The 17723-nt window shown below is 20.1% G+C and overlaps 3 protein-coding genes across 3 annotated transcripts; 2 read left to right on the forward strand and 1 right to left on the reverse strand.

Annotated features, from left to right (window-relative positions):
• Window positions 1-650: 650 nt before the first annotated feature.
• SRAE_2000249600 (Lethal(2) giant larvae protein family and WD40 repeat and Lethal giant larvae homologue 2 domain and Lethal giant larvae (Lgl)-like, C-terminal domain and WD40/YVTN repeat-like-containing domain and WD40-repeat-containing domain-containing protein) lies at window positions 651-6569 on the forward strand (the record flags this gene model as incomplete). Its single annotated transcript, XM_024653570.1, has 10 exons — window positions 651-767; window positions 838-2021; window positions 2063-2765; window positions 2846-2881; window positions 3034-3783; window positions 4054-4234; window positions 4382-5475; window positions 5532-5656; window positions 6310-6332; window positions 6376-6569. The coding sequence occupies 10 exons, from the start codon at window positions 651-653 to the stop codon at window positions 6567-6569; spliced, it is 4407 nt and encodes a 1468-aa protein (XP_024507034.1).
• Window positions 6570-6680: 111 nt separating this feature from the next.
• SRAE_2000249700 (60S ribosomal protein L24) lies at window positions 6681-7214 on the reverse strand (the record flags this gene model as incomplete). Its single annotated transcript, XM_024653571.1, has 2 exons — window positions 6681-6770; window positions 6822-7214. The coding sequence occupies 2 exons, from the start codon at window positions 7212-7214 to the stop codon at window positions 6681-6683; spliced, it is 483 nt and encodes a 160-aa protein (XP_024507035.1).
• Window positions 7215-7768: 554 nt separating this feature from the next.
• SRAE_2000249800 (Ribosomal protein S10) lies at window positions 7769-8497 on the forward strand (the record flags this gene model as incomplete). Its single annotated transcript, XM_024653572.1, has 3 exons — window positions 7769-7903; window positions 7950-8133; window positions 8346-8497. The coding sequence occupies 3 exons, from the start codon at window positions 7769-7771 to the stop codon at window positions 8495-8497; spliced, it is 471 nt and encodes a 156-aa protein (XP_024507036.1).
• Between the last annotated feature and the right edge of the window lie 9226 nt (window positions 8498-17723).

Here is a 17723-nt window from a genome sequence, read left to right on the forward strand (position 1 = left end):
ACTATTGTTTATTTATAAATATATATATATTTATATATATATAGATGTATAATGTATATATATTTTCTTTATAAAATTTTGTACTAATTTTAAAAAATGAAATGATATATTTGAAGTTTATTAAATATCATTATTTTTTAATATTCTATTTCTACTTTATTTCTAAAAATTTGTAATATTATTCATCCATTTTATTATATTAATTAACAGTTTTTAATTATAATTAAAATTAATATATTTAGCGAAATAATTTTTAACAAAATTAGTTTTTTTTTTGTTTATATTAAAAACTTATTTTATTTTTAAATCTCATGTTTATATTATATTATATTTAAATACTTATAATGTTAGTATAATTTGTCTATTTTTTTAAATAATCATTTTTAGGCATTTAGAACTTTAGAAAATAGAAATATTAACTAAAATATATTTATAAAACTATAACACATCTTTTTTATTTTATTTTTTTTTTATATATATGCATACGTGGATATTTTAATATTAAAAAAAATTTTTTTTCCGTTTGTTTTACAATTTTTTTTTTAGCTGATGAAAGTTAAATTGCAAAAGCATATATATAAAGTTTATATTTAAATTTTATCGAAATTGTTTAGTATTAAAATTCCATAATTTTTATTATTTGATTAAATATGGATAAATATAAAAAAAAATTTGCTAGTGCTCTTGATGGATTACGAAATCATCATACAAAAGTTGATATTGAAGTTGCTGAAAAAATAGGTCCTAATAATATTGGATTAAGTAAGGTATTTTTTTAAATTATAAATTTTTTTTTATTTTTTTACTAACTTTTCTTTTTTTTTTAAAAAAAAATAGATTATACGTCATGGTTTTCCTGATAAAGCACGTTGTTTAGCATATGATCCCGTTCAAAAATTAATAGCTATCGGATCAGGAAACGGGTCTATTCGATTGCTTGGAGATGCTGGTGTTGATTATCATCTTCGTCACCCATCTGGAAGTGAAGTAACACATATCAAATTTTTAATAAATGAAGGAGGATTAATAACAGTTACAAAAGATGACATGATACATTTATGGAATTATCGTCAAAAACAGGCAGATATTGTACATAGTTTACAAATGAGACAAGAAAAGATTACGTGTATAGAATTGCCGGTTTCCTCCAAATGGTTATATATAGGGACAGAAAGAGGAAATGTATATGTTCTTTGTGTTGCCAATTTTAAATTATCATCTTATACAATAAACTGGAATAAAGCTATAGATTTAAGTTGTAGAAAACATCCTGGATGTGTTAAACATTTATCAATATCACCATTAGATCCTACTAAATTACTTATTGGTTTTGATAATGGATATGTTGTTTTATGGAATTTACTTAATAAAGAGGTAGAACGATATAAAAATAATGGACAAATAAAAAATATTAGTTGGCATTATGATGGAAAACAATTTATGTGTGGTTGTAATGATGGTAGTTTAGTTATATGGAATGTTAAAAAAACCAATGAACCATATCAAATTATTTATCCAAGGGAACAAAAATGTCGTCCAATAACACATTTATTTTGGTTTCAAGGATCATCAAGTGATATGGTAATATTTGCTGGTGGTATGGGTATGGATGATGGTGCTACACCAGCAATAACAGTTATGAAACCAAAAGGATCACTTGCTGTATTAGAATTAGATCATACAATTATTGATGTATGCCCAATAATAAATAGTCCATATACAAATTTTCCACAATTACCACATGCTTTAGCTATTCTTATGAAAGAGGAACTTATTATACTTGATTTATCTGTTGGTGGTTTTCCTATTTTTGAAAATCCACATCCAACAGATATAAGTGAATCACCAGTTGTTTATATGAAATATTATAGTGATTGTCCTGTAGATATGATTGGAGCTTTAACATTATTAGGATGTAAACAAAGAACAACTAATCCTAGAATTAGTACAAAAACATGGCCAATTACGGGAGGAGAAGAAAGAGAAGTTGTTACTAGTAATCAAGAACTTTTATTAACAGGGTATGTTAATTATTTTAATATTTATTATTAATATTTTATAGTCATGAAGATGGTTCTATAAAATTTTGGCAATCAAGTGGTGATCATCTTCAATTAATGTATAAATTAAAGACAGGTCGTCATTTTGAAAAAACTGAACAACCTATCTCAACAAATCAACTTCCAGATAATTTAAAAAATCCACATTCTATAACTTTTATTTCAATGTGTCTTGAATCTAGACTTTTAGCAGTAGCTGGAAATGCGGGACAAGTTACCTTATTTAAGTTAAATAAAAATGAATCAGCAAATGATATTGCTGTTATCAATATTTTAGGATCATGTTCTGTTGATTCACCTTTTAATCAATCATCAGCAAATGTTGGTGATTGTGGTGGAATTAAAAATCAAAATAGTACAATTTGTTCTAGAACTTCTAGCATGACATCAGAGGGTAGTCAAACATCAGAACAACATTTTTTAAAAGTTCGTGGAGGTGCCATAAGGCGAGCTGCAGGTTTTCAACCTGAATTAGTTTGTTTAATAACATCTTCAGCTCATTCTCTTGTAAATAGCAAAAAATTAATTGGATCTATTTCATTAAACTCATCTTTTGGTCTTATGGCTATTGGTACTGTTAATGATTTATGTTTAATTGACATCATTCAATGTACTTTAATTTTTTGCTTATCTATATCAGAATTATATAGTTTTGAAAATATATCAAATACGCAATTTAATTTAAATGTTGACTCACCACAAGATGTAAGTTTTATTTGATAAAATTATAAAAGTTTATTTTAATATTATTATAAAATAATTTTTAATTAAATCCGTCCTTCCAGGAGCGTTATGCTTTAGTACTGGCTAAATTTATGAAAGTAAGCCTTTCTTTCTTAACATTTCTTTTTTTTTTATTACTGCTTTTTTTCGTAGTATTTTTTTTTAATAATTATGCCATATTGTATTTTTTTAAAGTTAATATATATTTTATATATTGTGCTAACTTAGTGGTCTTTGGTAATATTTTCAGCCTTTAAATTTGTCTATGTCTCAATATTGTAGTGAACTAACTAATAATGTTGGTAATAATGATATAACTTGTGAAACAAATATTTGTAATAAAAAAGATATAACTAGTGATAAGGGACATTATTTATCAGAACAAACTCCAAGTATTGTTAATTTACTTCGAAGAAGAACATCTGAAATGGCACAATCTGCAAAAAAAAGAATTGAAAAGAAATTTTCACAACATCATACAGTTATAAATGATAAATATAATAATGATAAACAACCAGTTAATAGACCTAATTCATTAATATCATCTTCACATAATAATTTTAAAAATGACACTATAAAATCAGTGCCATATTTGTCTGTTGATTTAGTTGATACACCATCTCCATCCAATATATCTCCTCATATATCAGGTCATACCTCACTTAGTATGTCAAATGTAGCATTTTCATTATTACCATCATATGAAAATCCTGATAATAGACCAAAATCTGAAAATACTATGAGAGGAAAATTAACTAGACCACATAAATTACCATCTTTTGAGAATACTGATTTATCTAAAGAATTTTATGATGATTATGAAAATTCTTCATCATCATCAGTTAATTTGAGGGCTCAAACTCCTCTTGAAACTGCTACAAGTATTGTTCGTAGATTAACTGGTAAAAATCTTTTTGGTAGATCTAAACCTATTATATCTACAAATGAAAAACATGAAGATATAACACCAAATAATTCATATCTTGATTTAACTGATAATGTATTGTACAATAACATAAATTGTGGTTAGTTTTGTTTTTATTTTGTCACTAACATTATATTTTGCTTTGTCACTTTATATCCTTATTATATTTTTTTTATTATTATTATATATATATATACATATTTTTTTTCCCTTGCTATCATTTTTTTATATTTTTTTTTTGTTGCAAATATTCTGTCCTCAATGATCTTCTAAATCTTCTGTTGAATAAAATCTATCTTTTTTGTTTTTACTAAACCGGCCTATCCATTTTTTTTTATCTTTTAGAGTATCCAACAAAATGATACATCACCAATTAATAAAGAAAAAAGTGGAATAAAATTTATGAGATTAAATACAGATTTAAGACAAAAAAGTTATGATAAAAGGCCAATTCTTGCAAGAGCACAATCAATGGCTGCTGGAGCAGTTGCTTCATTAACTGGAAATAATTCAGATTTTAATTTCGGTAAGAGATGGTTATAGGTGAACAACAGAAATGGAAAAATAGGCCTAAAATTATTATTTTAAGTTTTTGCACATTTTAGTTTTAATTCATTGCTTTGTCCCCCTAAATCCCTTTAAATTATAGATTGTTGATTACTTAATATTTTAGGTGAAAATGGAAATAATAAAGATTCTAGTTTTTCTAATCTTACAAATCAAGATTCTCCCAGTATTTCTTCATCATTAGAAAAGTTATCTTTATATGAAACAATAACATTTGTTGAATTTATATCAACAGCTGTAACAAAAAATTCAACTAAAACAATACCAACTTTGTATGTAGGAACATCATCAGGTATATGCTTAGCATATAGTTTAAATATTCCAGCAGAAAGAATTACAACAAATGTTACATTTGCTCATGTAATTTGTGCACAAAAATTAAAAGGAGAAATGTTATATTGTTGTTTTATGGATGATACATTTAGATTATTAGCTCCACCATCTGAATCTTATAAAGAGTCAACTTCAGATAGTCCAAAAACTACGCAAAACAAAATAGTAACAAAAATTCAGTTACTACCAACAGTTTCAAGTTCAAGTTCAAGTTCAAATGATAATAATAATGGAATGGATGAAATTAATCAAGTAACAGTTATTGTATCAGAATCTGAAGCTCGTGTTATTGCTTTACCAGGTGGTTTAACTTTATTCTCTTACAAATCTGATAGGTCATTTGTTAAAGCAGAAGCCTCTCATGTTAGTGGACATCCAGTATTAATTATTCTTAATGAGGCTGGAGAACTTGTGGTTTTATCACTTCCTTCTTTAAAGTTTTTGTTTAAATCACAATTATTTTCTAAAAGTGTTGATCTTGATGATCCAATGGTAACAAAAATTGATTTTTCTGATTATGGCTTGGGTGTTTATATGGTAACTCCAAGTGAATTACAAAAATTTACCATTTCCCGTGAATTAGCATCACAAATATCAGAATGTTCAGGTGAGGTATTTGTTCCAAAAGATATGCCTGATCAACCAAAACCATCCTTATTACAAGGTGTTTCTACATTGTTTGGTGGTGGTTTATCAAAAGATATCAATACTTTAGAAGCAATATTTAATGATAAAGATAAAAATGGTCAAGGTCTTGTAACTATGAAATCAATTGCCAGAACAGTTCAATCATCAGGTATGACAAATATGGAGCATGCACAAAGTAGAGGAATCACAGCTGGACAGGCTGCTCAAATGGCTCTTCAGGTAAATATATATATTATATTTTTATTAATAAAAATAAAATTAATTTTTTTTTATAGAATTTAAATGAGAGAACAGATAAATTGAATGCCGTTGTAGATACAACCGAAAACTTAAAAAACAATGCACAAACATTAGCTTCTAGATCGGGAAAATTAGTGGAAAAATATGAAAAAAAGAAATGGTATAATTTTTAGAAATACTCAAACTAAAAATCAAAATATATTTTTAGTATATAGTCCAATCTTGTAGAAAATAAATTTTACTAATAAAAGATATAAAAAGCCAAATATTATTAACAAAATATTATTTTTTTTTTATTTTTGTATATATTTTAAATAAAGGCTGACATTTTATACATACTTTAAACAAATAAAAGAAAATTATATATATTATAATACTTCACAATAAATATATTACATACTTTAATAATTAATTATACTATTTATACTTCTTGTATCTCCCTGTACTACCATAAAATTACAATAACTTTAACTAATGTAAATAATAAGTTGAAAAAAGAGTTTATTAGATGTTATAGAATTAAGTACTTTCTTTTATATGAAGCTAATCTTAGGCATGTTAAAATACTACATTTAATCACAACAATACTATTACAACTTAATTTGATCATTTTTCTTAAGTCTAAAACTAAGAAAAGAATATACTTTACATATTTTCAAGTCTTATTAAATATTTTATATAATTTAACATGACATTTAAAAATATCTTCATAATTTTTATATATTTTTTAATTTTTAAAATTGGATATTTATATAATTTTTGTGCTCTAACACCTGTCAATCAAGATTTAGGAAATAAATGGTGTGGATGTAGGAATAATATTCCACCATTAGGACGTAAATTATTATTATTTTTTTATATTTTATTCTTAATTTTTAGCATGTGTTGGAGGAGAATGCCCAGCTGGATATATGTGTGTTTGTGATTATTGTTGTGAAGGATGTTATGATGAATGTTATGATTGTGCATTGTATGCTCAATATTGTGATAATACTAATTATTGTGATCTTCGGCAGAAATGTAAAAGTACATGTAATCAATGTAGGGATGCAGATTATGAATATCTTCCTTAAAAAATATATATTAAATTATTATAAGTTAAAATTAAATAAATATAATAACATTTTTTAACAAGTTTTATTTTTATAACAAAAACAAGGAACGATTTGTTGTTGCAAAATTACTTAACGTTTTCCTCCAACTTGTGGTTTTGGAGCTTTAGCTTGTTTTGGTGCTTTGACTTTTTGAGAAGCAGCGACAGCTTTTTTATCCATCTAAAAAAAAATTGTAACATATATATATATATAAATAGTTTAATATCTTACTTTTGGTGGTGGAGCATTCTTGTTAACTTTTTTACGATTTTGCTCTTTAGCTTGTTTAATAGCTTGTTCTCTTTGAGCACGTCTGAATTCAGCAGTTTGATTTCTTAAAGCAAGAATTGCATCAAGAGATGTACTACCGATAGCACGGGAAGCAACTTGTACGGTACGTTTAACACGTTTCTTTTGAGCTCCTTCTTCAGCATGAGTTCCTTTCTTGTGCTTTCTTCTGTAAAGAACAGTCCAACGAACATCACGTGGATTACGTTTTTGTCCAGAAAATCTTACAGATTTTTTATTAAGAAAGATATTAACTTTTCCATCAGCACGGACAGCACGTTTTCCGTGTCCTGGATAGATTTTTAATCCAGAAAATACACAAGTTTCTATTTTCATTCTAAACCTGAAAACCTAAATTAATTTTCAAAATATGATATACATTTATAAAAGAAAAGAATAATTTGTTTATATAAATAAATAATATAAAAACAACTATTAATATAATATTATAATTAAAGTAAGAAAACTTCTGAAGATATGAATAGAGTTTACACTCTACCAATATCCTTAAAATAATATACCAATACGGTACGGTATTAGTAATAAATGTATTATAAAATGATACTCAGTTATCACGTTAACATTTCTCAACAAGATATTATTGGAAAAAAGTTGATTTTTCTTCAACTAAATTTTGGAATGAAACCCAATTATATTCACAACAACGTTTACTTTTTCTTTTTTATTTTACTTATACTAAATATAAAAAGAACATAATAAAATCTACATATTTTATTATTATATTATTTTTTAATTTTTAAAATATCGATAATTTGCTATCTTATAGATTTAAATAGTTCTAATTTTGTATAATTTATTTATTACCTTTAATATAAGTTTTGATTTATTTTTAGGGTCCTAAGTAATACAACACATTATACAAGATGTTGATGCCAAAAGCTGACAGAAAAAAAATTTACGAAAATCTTTTTGAAGAGGGAGTTTTGATTGCTGAAAAAAATTTCACCCAAGCACTTCACCCAGACATTAAAGTTAGAAATCTTTATGTTGTCAAATCACTTAAAGTTAGTAATATACTATTAACCATATATATATATATTTAATTTGTAGGGATTGGCTTCACAAGGATACGTTAAAGAACAATTTGCATGGAGACACTATTACTTTTACTTGACAAATGAAGGAGTCGTCTATCTTCGTGAGTATCTTGGACTTCTTCCAGGAGTCGTTCCAGCAACACACAAAGGTCGTGAAACTACAGCTACCTTCGAAGGAAGAACTGGACAAAGAGGAGGTATGTTATTTAATTTAAGAGAATTTTTTTTTCTCCATATTTATACTTAAATAGGGGAATGTTATGTTTATCAATTTTTCATTTAAATAAGTGAAAAATTAAATTTATAAATATTTTGTAATATCAAGTTACAAAATAGATTGAAATAAGTTATTGAGAAAAAAAAAACAAACTTTTTAAATTAAACATCTATTTAATGCTTTTTTTTTTAGCTGGACAAAGAAGAGATAATGAACGCAGTGCATACCGTACTAATCAAGACAAAGTTACTGATGTTGGACCTGGAAATGCTCCAGTTCAAGCTGTTCGTGGACCTCGCGGTGGTTTTGGACGTGGCCCAGTTGCTCCAAAGCAAGATGAATAAAGCACATCGTTAATGTTGTTTATCGTTGTTTATTAAAGTAAAATTTGTTACAATTATTTTGTTAATTTAAATTTATTTTTTAAATAACTTTATATTTTAAAAAGTCAAGAAAATTTAAAGTTATAATAGTTTATATTTAATAGTAGATTAACAATATGGCTATTTATTTTCATTTATAATTTAAAAAATTTATCTATGTATTTTATAATTGTTTGACTATGGTGGAAGATTTTTCTGATATGTCAAACAGTTTCAATTGTATTATCACACAATTGATATAAAATATGTCATTGTCTTTTTTTTTCTAAATAGGATATTTTGTTTTATTTGGAAACAAATACCTTTATCTGAAGGTGGGTGGCTTTAAAGATGATTACATAAATACACAACCTTTTCTAACTATAAATAAATGAAGGTTTTTGAATTCTAGTAATTCTGAGATAATCATTTATTACAAAATTAAATCTCTTTCAAATATACTTTTTCTAGAAATTATTATCTTTTAAAAAAGAAATTAATGACAACAATATATATTAACACTTTAGATCCCTTAACATATACATTTTTTTAAGCATAAAAATTTAATATTTTATTTTAAAAATTTTTAGATGATATTATATTTAGTTGTGTTTTATAAAATTTTGCTCACATTTTTTTATTTATTTGGAACATAAAAATATTTATTGTTATTGCAAATCAGAAAATGTATTTTTAAATGCTAAATATGTTATAAATTTCTTTTTTTTTAAACACTATTAAAATGTGAATATACAGAAATGAAAATTTTTAAAAAAAACTGTTGAGATTTTTGCTCAATAGTGCTATTTATATTTTATAAATAAATTGGTGATATATATATTTTTTTATATATATTATATAGTTTTGGATCAAATTAGTTATATTAATATGTAAAGTTTTATATCAGGCATGTTAAATAAAAGGTATTTTAATTCTATGTTATATTATATATATTATTATTTAATATTACTTTAAAAAACAATGTTTATTTAGAAAAAATTTTAATTAAAAGTATTTTTAATATTGACTGAAGTATGATATTTATATTTTCTAATTGAACATTATTATCTTATAAATTTTTGCACACAATCTTAAAATGATGGTATTTTAATAAATAATTTATTATACTTATTAGCTAATATGTTCTTATCTTTAAAAATACAAGGTAAAAGTTTTTAAACACCAATGTAATATCACTTTAAATAAGTGCGTTAAAGGAACTAATTTTTTTTTATTAACAAAATACTAATCTTAACAAATACTTTTAAATTGTGTGATAATAATTAATAACCATACATAATAGAGTGTAAAACTTTTATTTCTATTTTCTAATTATATACTTTGTGAACATATATATTTTATGATAATTGAAAATTTTATTGCTTTTTTATAAAAAAAAAGTTTGTTTTTTTATGTGAATTATTAATTATATACAACATTTATAGATAAAGGCTAGATATTTTTTTGTGCTTCTATTAGTCATAAGAAAAATTATTTAATAAATGCCTGGAACGTTTATATATATTTTTTTTAAAATAAATATATATATTATTTAAATTATATTATTTCTATTAGCTTTTTTTTTTAAAATATTTTAAATACTTGAGAAATTAATTTTATTAGATTTTAAGAAATTATGTAAATTATATTTATAACACATTAATTTATTGTTATAATATTTTCTAAATGTTAGAAAAAAAAAATTACTTAATGTAGTTGTTTAAACAGTAGTTTTAATAAAAATTAAAAAGTATCAAATGATATACATTAAACAGAATTATAAGCTATTTATCAATTGAGCTATATATAAATATCTTGATCATTGAATATCTTTATATATAGACAATAGATAATTTCTTTGAACAGCCAGAGAAAGTAAACTTTTACATTTTTATTTATATTCTTTTCATCATAAACATCATCGTTCTAAATCCTGAATCCACAAAAATTTTTACTTTAATTATAATTTATAAATATAACTTTATTTATAATCTTATTTCATTGTTTAAGTATATTCAAATATTTTTATTTATAAATATTTTATATAATACCATTATTAATATCAATTTCTATTTTAATAAAAATAATTAAAATATTATACTTCATTAACTTTACTATGTAACAAATTAAATTTTTTTTAATTATATTTGAAAGTAATATTATAATATATTCTTTTTTATATTTTTTTTTATTATTATCCAGTATTAAATAAAATAATTTAATAAATTGTCCTAATTTTAAAAAAGAATTATTTTTTAATATGATAAATAATTAGTTGATAATTGCATAAAAGAAAAATACTTTTTAAACTAAAAAATAGCATCCTTAATCGGAGATTAATAATTTGATATTTAATTTAAAAATTTTAACCATTAAATTGTCATTTTATTTGATTGTTTAAATGTAGGTATATTTTTATTATATTTTAACAATTGGTTTATTTTTTAAATATGTATATAATTTATTTAAATATTTTATTTGCTTTATTTAATTTTATTACTTTTGAAAATAAAATAAGCTGTAATATTAATGTAATAGAAAACAGTGTTGCGAGCATTAAAATGTTTATTTATCAACATTTAAACATTTATCTCAATAATAAGTTATATATTTTCTATTATAAACATTTTTAATATATTATATAATAACAAACTATACTTAATAGTGTTACACTTTTTTGACAATATCTCTACCGTATCAAAATATAAATAATTATTAGATGAAAATTTTAAATATTAATATAAAATTAAAAAGATTTTTTTAAAAAGTTATATAAAAATATTTTAATGTATAAAAAAAAACAAACAATTATTTATTTTTGAAAATTTTTGGTTTTTTTTTTGTTAACAAAAATGAATAGTTATATCAAAAATAAAAATGAGGAAAAAATTTTGTAACATTTAAATTTTTTTTTTTATACATTTTAACCAATAAAAAAAAAGATTATTTAAAAATAAATTTTTGTATAGAAATATCAATATACATTGATAAAAATATTACTTTTATTAATGTATTTTTTTTTATCTATTTTAGACTGTTTCATATCTTTAAAATATATTATAAGATCAAAAATCAGTTATTTGTTAAATTCATTCACCATTTAATGCTAATTTGTAAGTATATAGCTTTTGAAATAAAATAATTTGTTTGTAAAACTTTATCATTGAATAAATTTTGACTATAATTATATTATAAAAATTCATAATAATTTAATTCCATAAATAATTAATAAATATTATATTAAAAATAAATTTTAAAGTTTTAATAAAATTTTATATTGTTAATATAAAACTTTTGAGATTTATAAATACTTTAAAATATTTTTTGATGTATAATGTCTTAATTTAGTAATGTTTTAAATTATTCAGTATTATTTTAATATTATTACTTAAAAAGGTATTTTAATTTTTTTTTTCACACTTATCCATTTCATATTAAATATACATGCTTTTTAAAATAAATTATTGTAATATATTCAATGAAAAACATTCGTTGATTATAGTGAAATAGATTTATTATATTTATATTTACTTATATAATAGTTGATCTACAATATATAAGCTTTTAAATATTATGATTAAATTTAAAACGTTTCCGTTTAATTGCAATTAAATGCTATATATTAATATTCTACTTTAATTAACTATTTATTTTTAATCAAAATAATTATTATTAATGATACAAAAAATTTTAAAAATGTATTTTTAACTAACACTTAAGTAAATTTATTTTTAACTAATTTTAGTATGAAAAAGAAAAATGAGTAATTACTCCTTAAATTAGCTTGATTTTTAAAAATAAAACTTTTTTTTTTTCAAACATCATTAAAAATTACATTGAAATGTGCATGATAGTGTCATTAAAACTTTTATTTTACCATATTATTAAATTAAAAACATATTTTTAAAAAGAAAAAGTACTTATTTGTCACTTTTTTTTTAATATAATATCATAATAAACTTAAGAAAATTATATAACAATATGTATAGTAAACATATGGTTGGTATGTTTATTATTATTATCTATATTATTTTTCTATTGATGTTATTTGATCAACTGTATCATATTTAACTATAAGAATTTATTGTTTTATCCTATATATAGATGTTATTATAAAGAAAGCACATATTTTGTTACATTTTATATATAATAATAATTTATTTTGAAATTTAATTTGATAAAAATTACATTATCATTTATTTATATTAATATACTTGAAAAACAAATCAAATATATATTTTTTTTATCCTCATTAAAAATATAAATTAGGTTAGATAATCGTTTCTAAAAAAACTAAAAATTTTATGATAATTATTGAGTTTTTTTAAGAATTCAAATTAATATGTTTATAAGAAAAAATAATTATGTTTATAAATTTATATTTTTTTTTAAAACCAATTAGAATAAATAATTAAATATAAATATTTAAAAAAATTATATGATTATGGATTGGGAATCGATTCTTTTAAATATAAAAAAAAAGAACCACAAGATTAATAACGCATGATTTTGATACTTTTTATTTACTTATTATCTCAAGTTATTTTAAAAAAATACATGGGAATATTAAACTTTGATTTTAATTTTTACAGTGAATTTAAAATATTAAATAGATTTATTACTTGTTTTATAAATATAAAATTACTATAAAATTTTTTAAACTATTTTTACTTTTATTTAATGTAAAAACAAAGTAATAATTTCATGAACTTTCAATAAATATTTTATAGTTTTATACGTTTATTTCTAACAAAACTATTTAAAAAAGTTTATTTATATATAGTTATTTTTAATGATATCATATTTTGAATTACACATTTCACATAATAAAAATTTTCTTCTCTTATTTTTCTAATATTTTTTTAGACATAAAAAAAAAAAAACTTTTTACATCATTCAATTTTTCTCCTACACATAAAATAATTTAAATGACACTTTTAGTAAGGTATAGACCAAAAAAATGTATAATTTGAATTTATTTATGTCCATTATTATATTTGATAAATTTAATTTTAACTAAAATTGTAAAACATACACTAGTGTTGCATCAAACTACATATATATATATATATATATATATATAACTTTTTTAATTGTGAATAAAAATAATATAATGCTTTTTTTTAAAAATGTGTTGTATATTATTTATTTTTTGTTAGTCTGTTTAAAACATTTTTATCTATTTCTTTTTTTTTTTTATTTACTGATTGTATCTTGCATATGCATAAATAATTTAGTTAAACATTACAGTACATTTTAATGAAACAAACTTAATTTTAGATCTATTGATTTAAAGAATATTTTTACAAGTTGATTCAACAACTTTTGTAAATAAAATAAAAATTTTTTAAATGTTTAAATTTTTATATAAATATACTATCATATTCTAATTGTTACATTGTGAAATTTTGTATACAATTTTTGAAAAAAAAAAGTATTTATTTTTTTTTTTAATCATTTTTCATATTTATCAAAAGAGCAGTAATTGGTATTTTTAAATGAGTAAAATGTTTAACACTTTATTAATTAGATAGAAAATAGAATAATTTTATTCTACCTATTTAATATCAGTATTTTTATCTAATTATCTTTATTTTTTTTATTATAACTATAAGGAAACTTTAAAAATAATAAATTAACTTGTTATAATAAAAATAAATATAGTATGAAAAACATTTTATATGCTCGAAATAAAAAAATTCATCAAATTTTTGTCAATATATTTTAATTTATATATTATATATTATATATATATATATATAAAATATATAACTAAACTTTACACAAATCAGAGCCTGTTTTGTGGAATGTATACTGTTTTTATGGCTTTCAACATTTTTATTCTGAATTTATAAATGATAATGATCTGTAAAATGTAAAACTATGTATTCAAAACAATAATTTATTACTTCTACAATTGCTTATTAAATATCTACTTATATAATAAATAATATTATATATTTTACCTTATTTTATATTTTTAAAATTTTTAAAAGTACCTCTTTCTATAATGAAAAATTAGAAATTTATTTTAAAAAATTTTTATATATATATCATTATACCTATTAATGAAATAATTATAATGTATTGAAGATAATTATTTTTCATTAATATATTAAACATATATAAATTTATAATTCAATATCTTTATGACTTATATTATAGAGATCCTGTTATTGTTATTAAAGATATATATATATAAAAATATTAATTTTGTTACGTATTAGTGAAGATTACTTACCGTTTGTCAAAAGCGTGTTCTATTTTATCTTTATAACAAATTTTAATATTCTTTTTCACTTGTTATATTTTCATAATTTTATTAATTATTTCAATACTTTTTTCTATTTTTTTCTATTATTTTTTTATTCTTTTAATTGAAATGATTTTTAAATATTTTTATATTAAGCAAAAATGTATACTTATCATTGTTATAAAATTTTTATTTGATAATATAATTATTATTAATTGGTAAAAAATTTTAACACTTTATAATAATAAATTGATATATATATATATTATGAGAATAAATTTGATGTTTCAGATATAATAGTACCACTCTGGTTGATATTATTTAAAATTATTATACCATTAAATCTACATAATTCTTGATTTGTCAATATTACCAACACAATTGTTAACATTTATTTTTCCATTGTTTTTAAACACTTCAAAAATGTTAGTTCTTTTATATAATATATAATTATTCTTTTTCTATATTTTATATTTAAATGATTATAATATTGACAATTTTTTTTATACACCCACATGCTTTTGAATAATTTTATCTACAAGATATAAAAATGATGTCATACATCTTTTTTTTTTATTATAAAAAAAATAAACTTCCTTATTAACATTTTATAATTATTTAAAGTATGACCAAATAAATAATATTCTAATTAATAATTTTAATAAGCTTATTTATAAAAATAATTACATGTACAATTAATCCATAATTTATTAAACTTTTTTATATTAATTTACTTAAAAATACATATTACTATGTAACAATGGTTGAGTGACATTTTAGTTATTTATTTAAAAATATATGTGAAGAAAAAAATGTTAAATATATTATTTAAAAGTTTCTGCCTTTTTTTGATTAAATCCCAAAAGACTTTTTTATTTAACTTACTTTAAATAGATGTATTTTTCATTTAACATACATTTTTCAAAACATTTAAAATGACGTCATATTGAAATTTAAATTTTGTTATGTTCTATTCTTTTATATTATTAATTCTTAGATGTATAATAAATTATATTTATATATATTTTTTTTTTTAATTATAGAAATATATTTACTCTTTTTAATAGAACTTATATTAATATTTTATGCAAATTATAATTCTTATGTTGTAATTTTATTAATATATATATATATATATATATATATATATATATATATATATATTTTTAAAATATATTTTAATCTTTATTTATAATGCATATATTTTAAAAATGTTGCATTATATAATAAAATTATTGTGATTAAATTATATATGAGTATTTCTTTTGTTCTGGAAATTTCTTTTATTCTTTCTAGATTTTAAATATTACTTTTTTAAAAAATTAAAAAAAAATTATATTTTATAAAATTGTTTTACTAAATTTTTTCTTTTTCTAATTTTTGTCATTTTTATGTGAAAATAAGTATTTCTTTAAAAGTTAAAATAATTTTTTTTTTTTTAAAATATCTTTTCAAAATATATTCTTATATATTATTATATTTTTAAAATCAACTTATTATTAGTTGTGAATTAATGAATGACATATACGTATTTATGAAGATATAATATTAGTTGTTTTAAATATATCATGAATATAACTTTCATCTGTTAATAAATTTATTATTACGGAAAATATTTAACATTTATATTATACAATATGATATCTTTTTGTTAAAAATAGATATCATCAAACAATACCACTACATTTTTGACGTAATATCTACTTATAAAAATACCAAATATCATTATTTATTTTATTTTAACTTTAAAATTTTAATATTTTTATTAGAAAAAAATATGTTTGAAATTGAATAATATTTTAATTGGATACTTTGAAAATTTTATTTATATTTAAACAGAGTAATATTAAAAGTTTATGATTAAATTTTAATATTATGTTTTGATAGTGATAATACTTTCATTTTTTGATTTTATTATCTTACTAAAGTTTTTTTTTTTCATCACATTGCAAATTACTTTTTGATAACAATGTAATAATTATGTTCTATTGGGAACATAAAAATAACATTATTTCAGGAAGTTGTTATCAAAACCTTGTGTTTTAGCTACTTATTTAATTTTATCATAAAAATTCAAGTGCTCTATTTTTGATATTCAATTATATAAAATGATTGAATTTATGTATATATGTATATATATACATATATTCTTACTTTTTCACAATTGATTTATATTATAGGATTCAAAAATTTGGATTACTATAAAAAATTTGATTTAATTGTGTTTTTAAAAAGAGTAATCATTACTTAATATATTATTATTTATATTTTTTTAAAAAAATTTTTACAAAATATTTAAGATTATTTAATTACATATAATATTATTTCATAAGTAAAGATTTTTCTAGAAGAAATTATATCATAGTGAAAAAAAAAGTTTTTCTAGAAAAAATTAGTCTTTCTATGTATAATAATCAGTTTTTGCATATTCAAAATATATTTTATATAATATTTTTTTCACTTTTTTTTTAGATATTGACTATAATTATTATAATGCCATAATAATAATTTATATAGTATCATGTTATTCTTGTAAAATCGTATAAATTTTACATGTTATCACTGTTTATAATATAAGATAAAAAATTTATTTGCTTTTTAATGTTTAATATATAAATTGAAACTAAAAGAAATATTTATATTTTAAAAGGTTTATCAAATTTCTTTTTTTTAATTCTTTTTCCAAATTATATATATATATATATATAAACCATATATTTTTGCTCATTAATCGTTCATTTTTAATTGTTTAAAATGAAATATTTTTAGATAAAGCTCACATGATGATTATTTTAAACAAAACTTTATTCAACTTTTATCTATCATTAATAACAAACTTAAAAATGACAATATTTAATGTCTCATATTTATTGTTGATAAAATTTATATGATTCCAACACTTTATAATAGATGTTTTCTTGGTAACTTACTTTTTATTTTTTAATATTCTTCGAA

The sequence above is a fragment of the Strongyloides ratti genome (assembly GCF_001040885.1).
Source record: "Strongyloides ratti genome assembly S_ratti_ED321, chromosome : 2".
Lineage (NCBI taxonomy): Eukaryota > Metazoa > Nematoda > Chromadorea > Rhabditida > Strongyloididae > Strongyloides > Strongyloides ratti.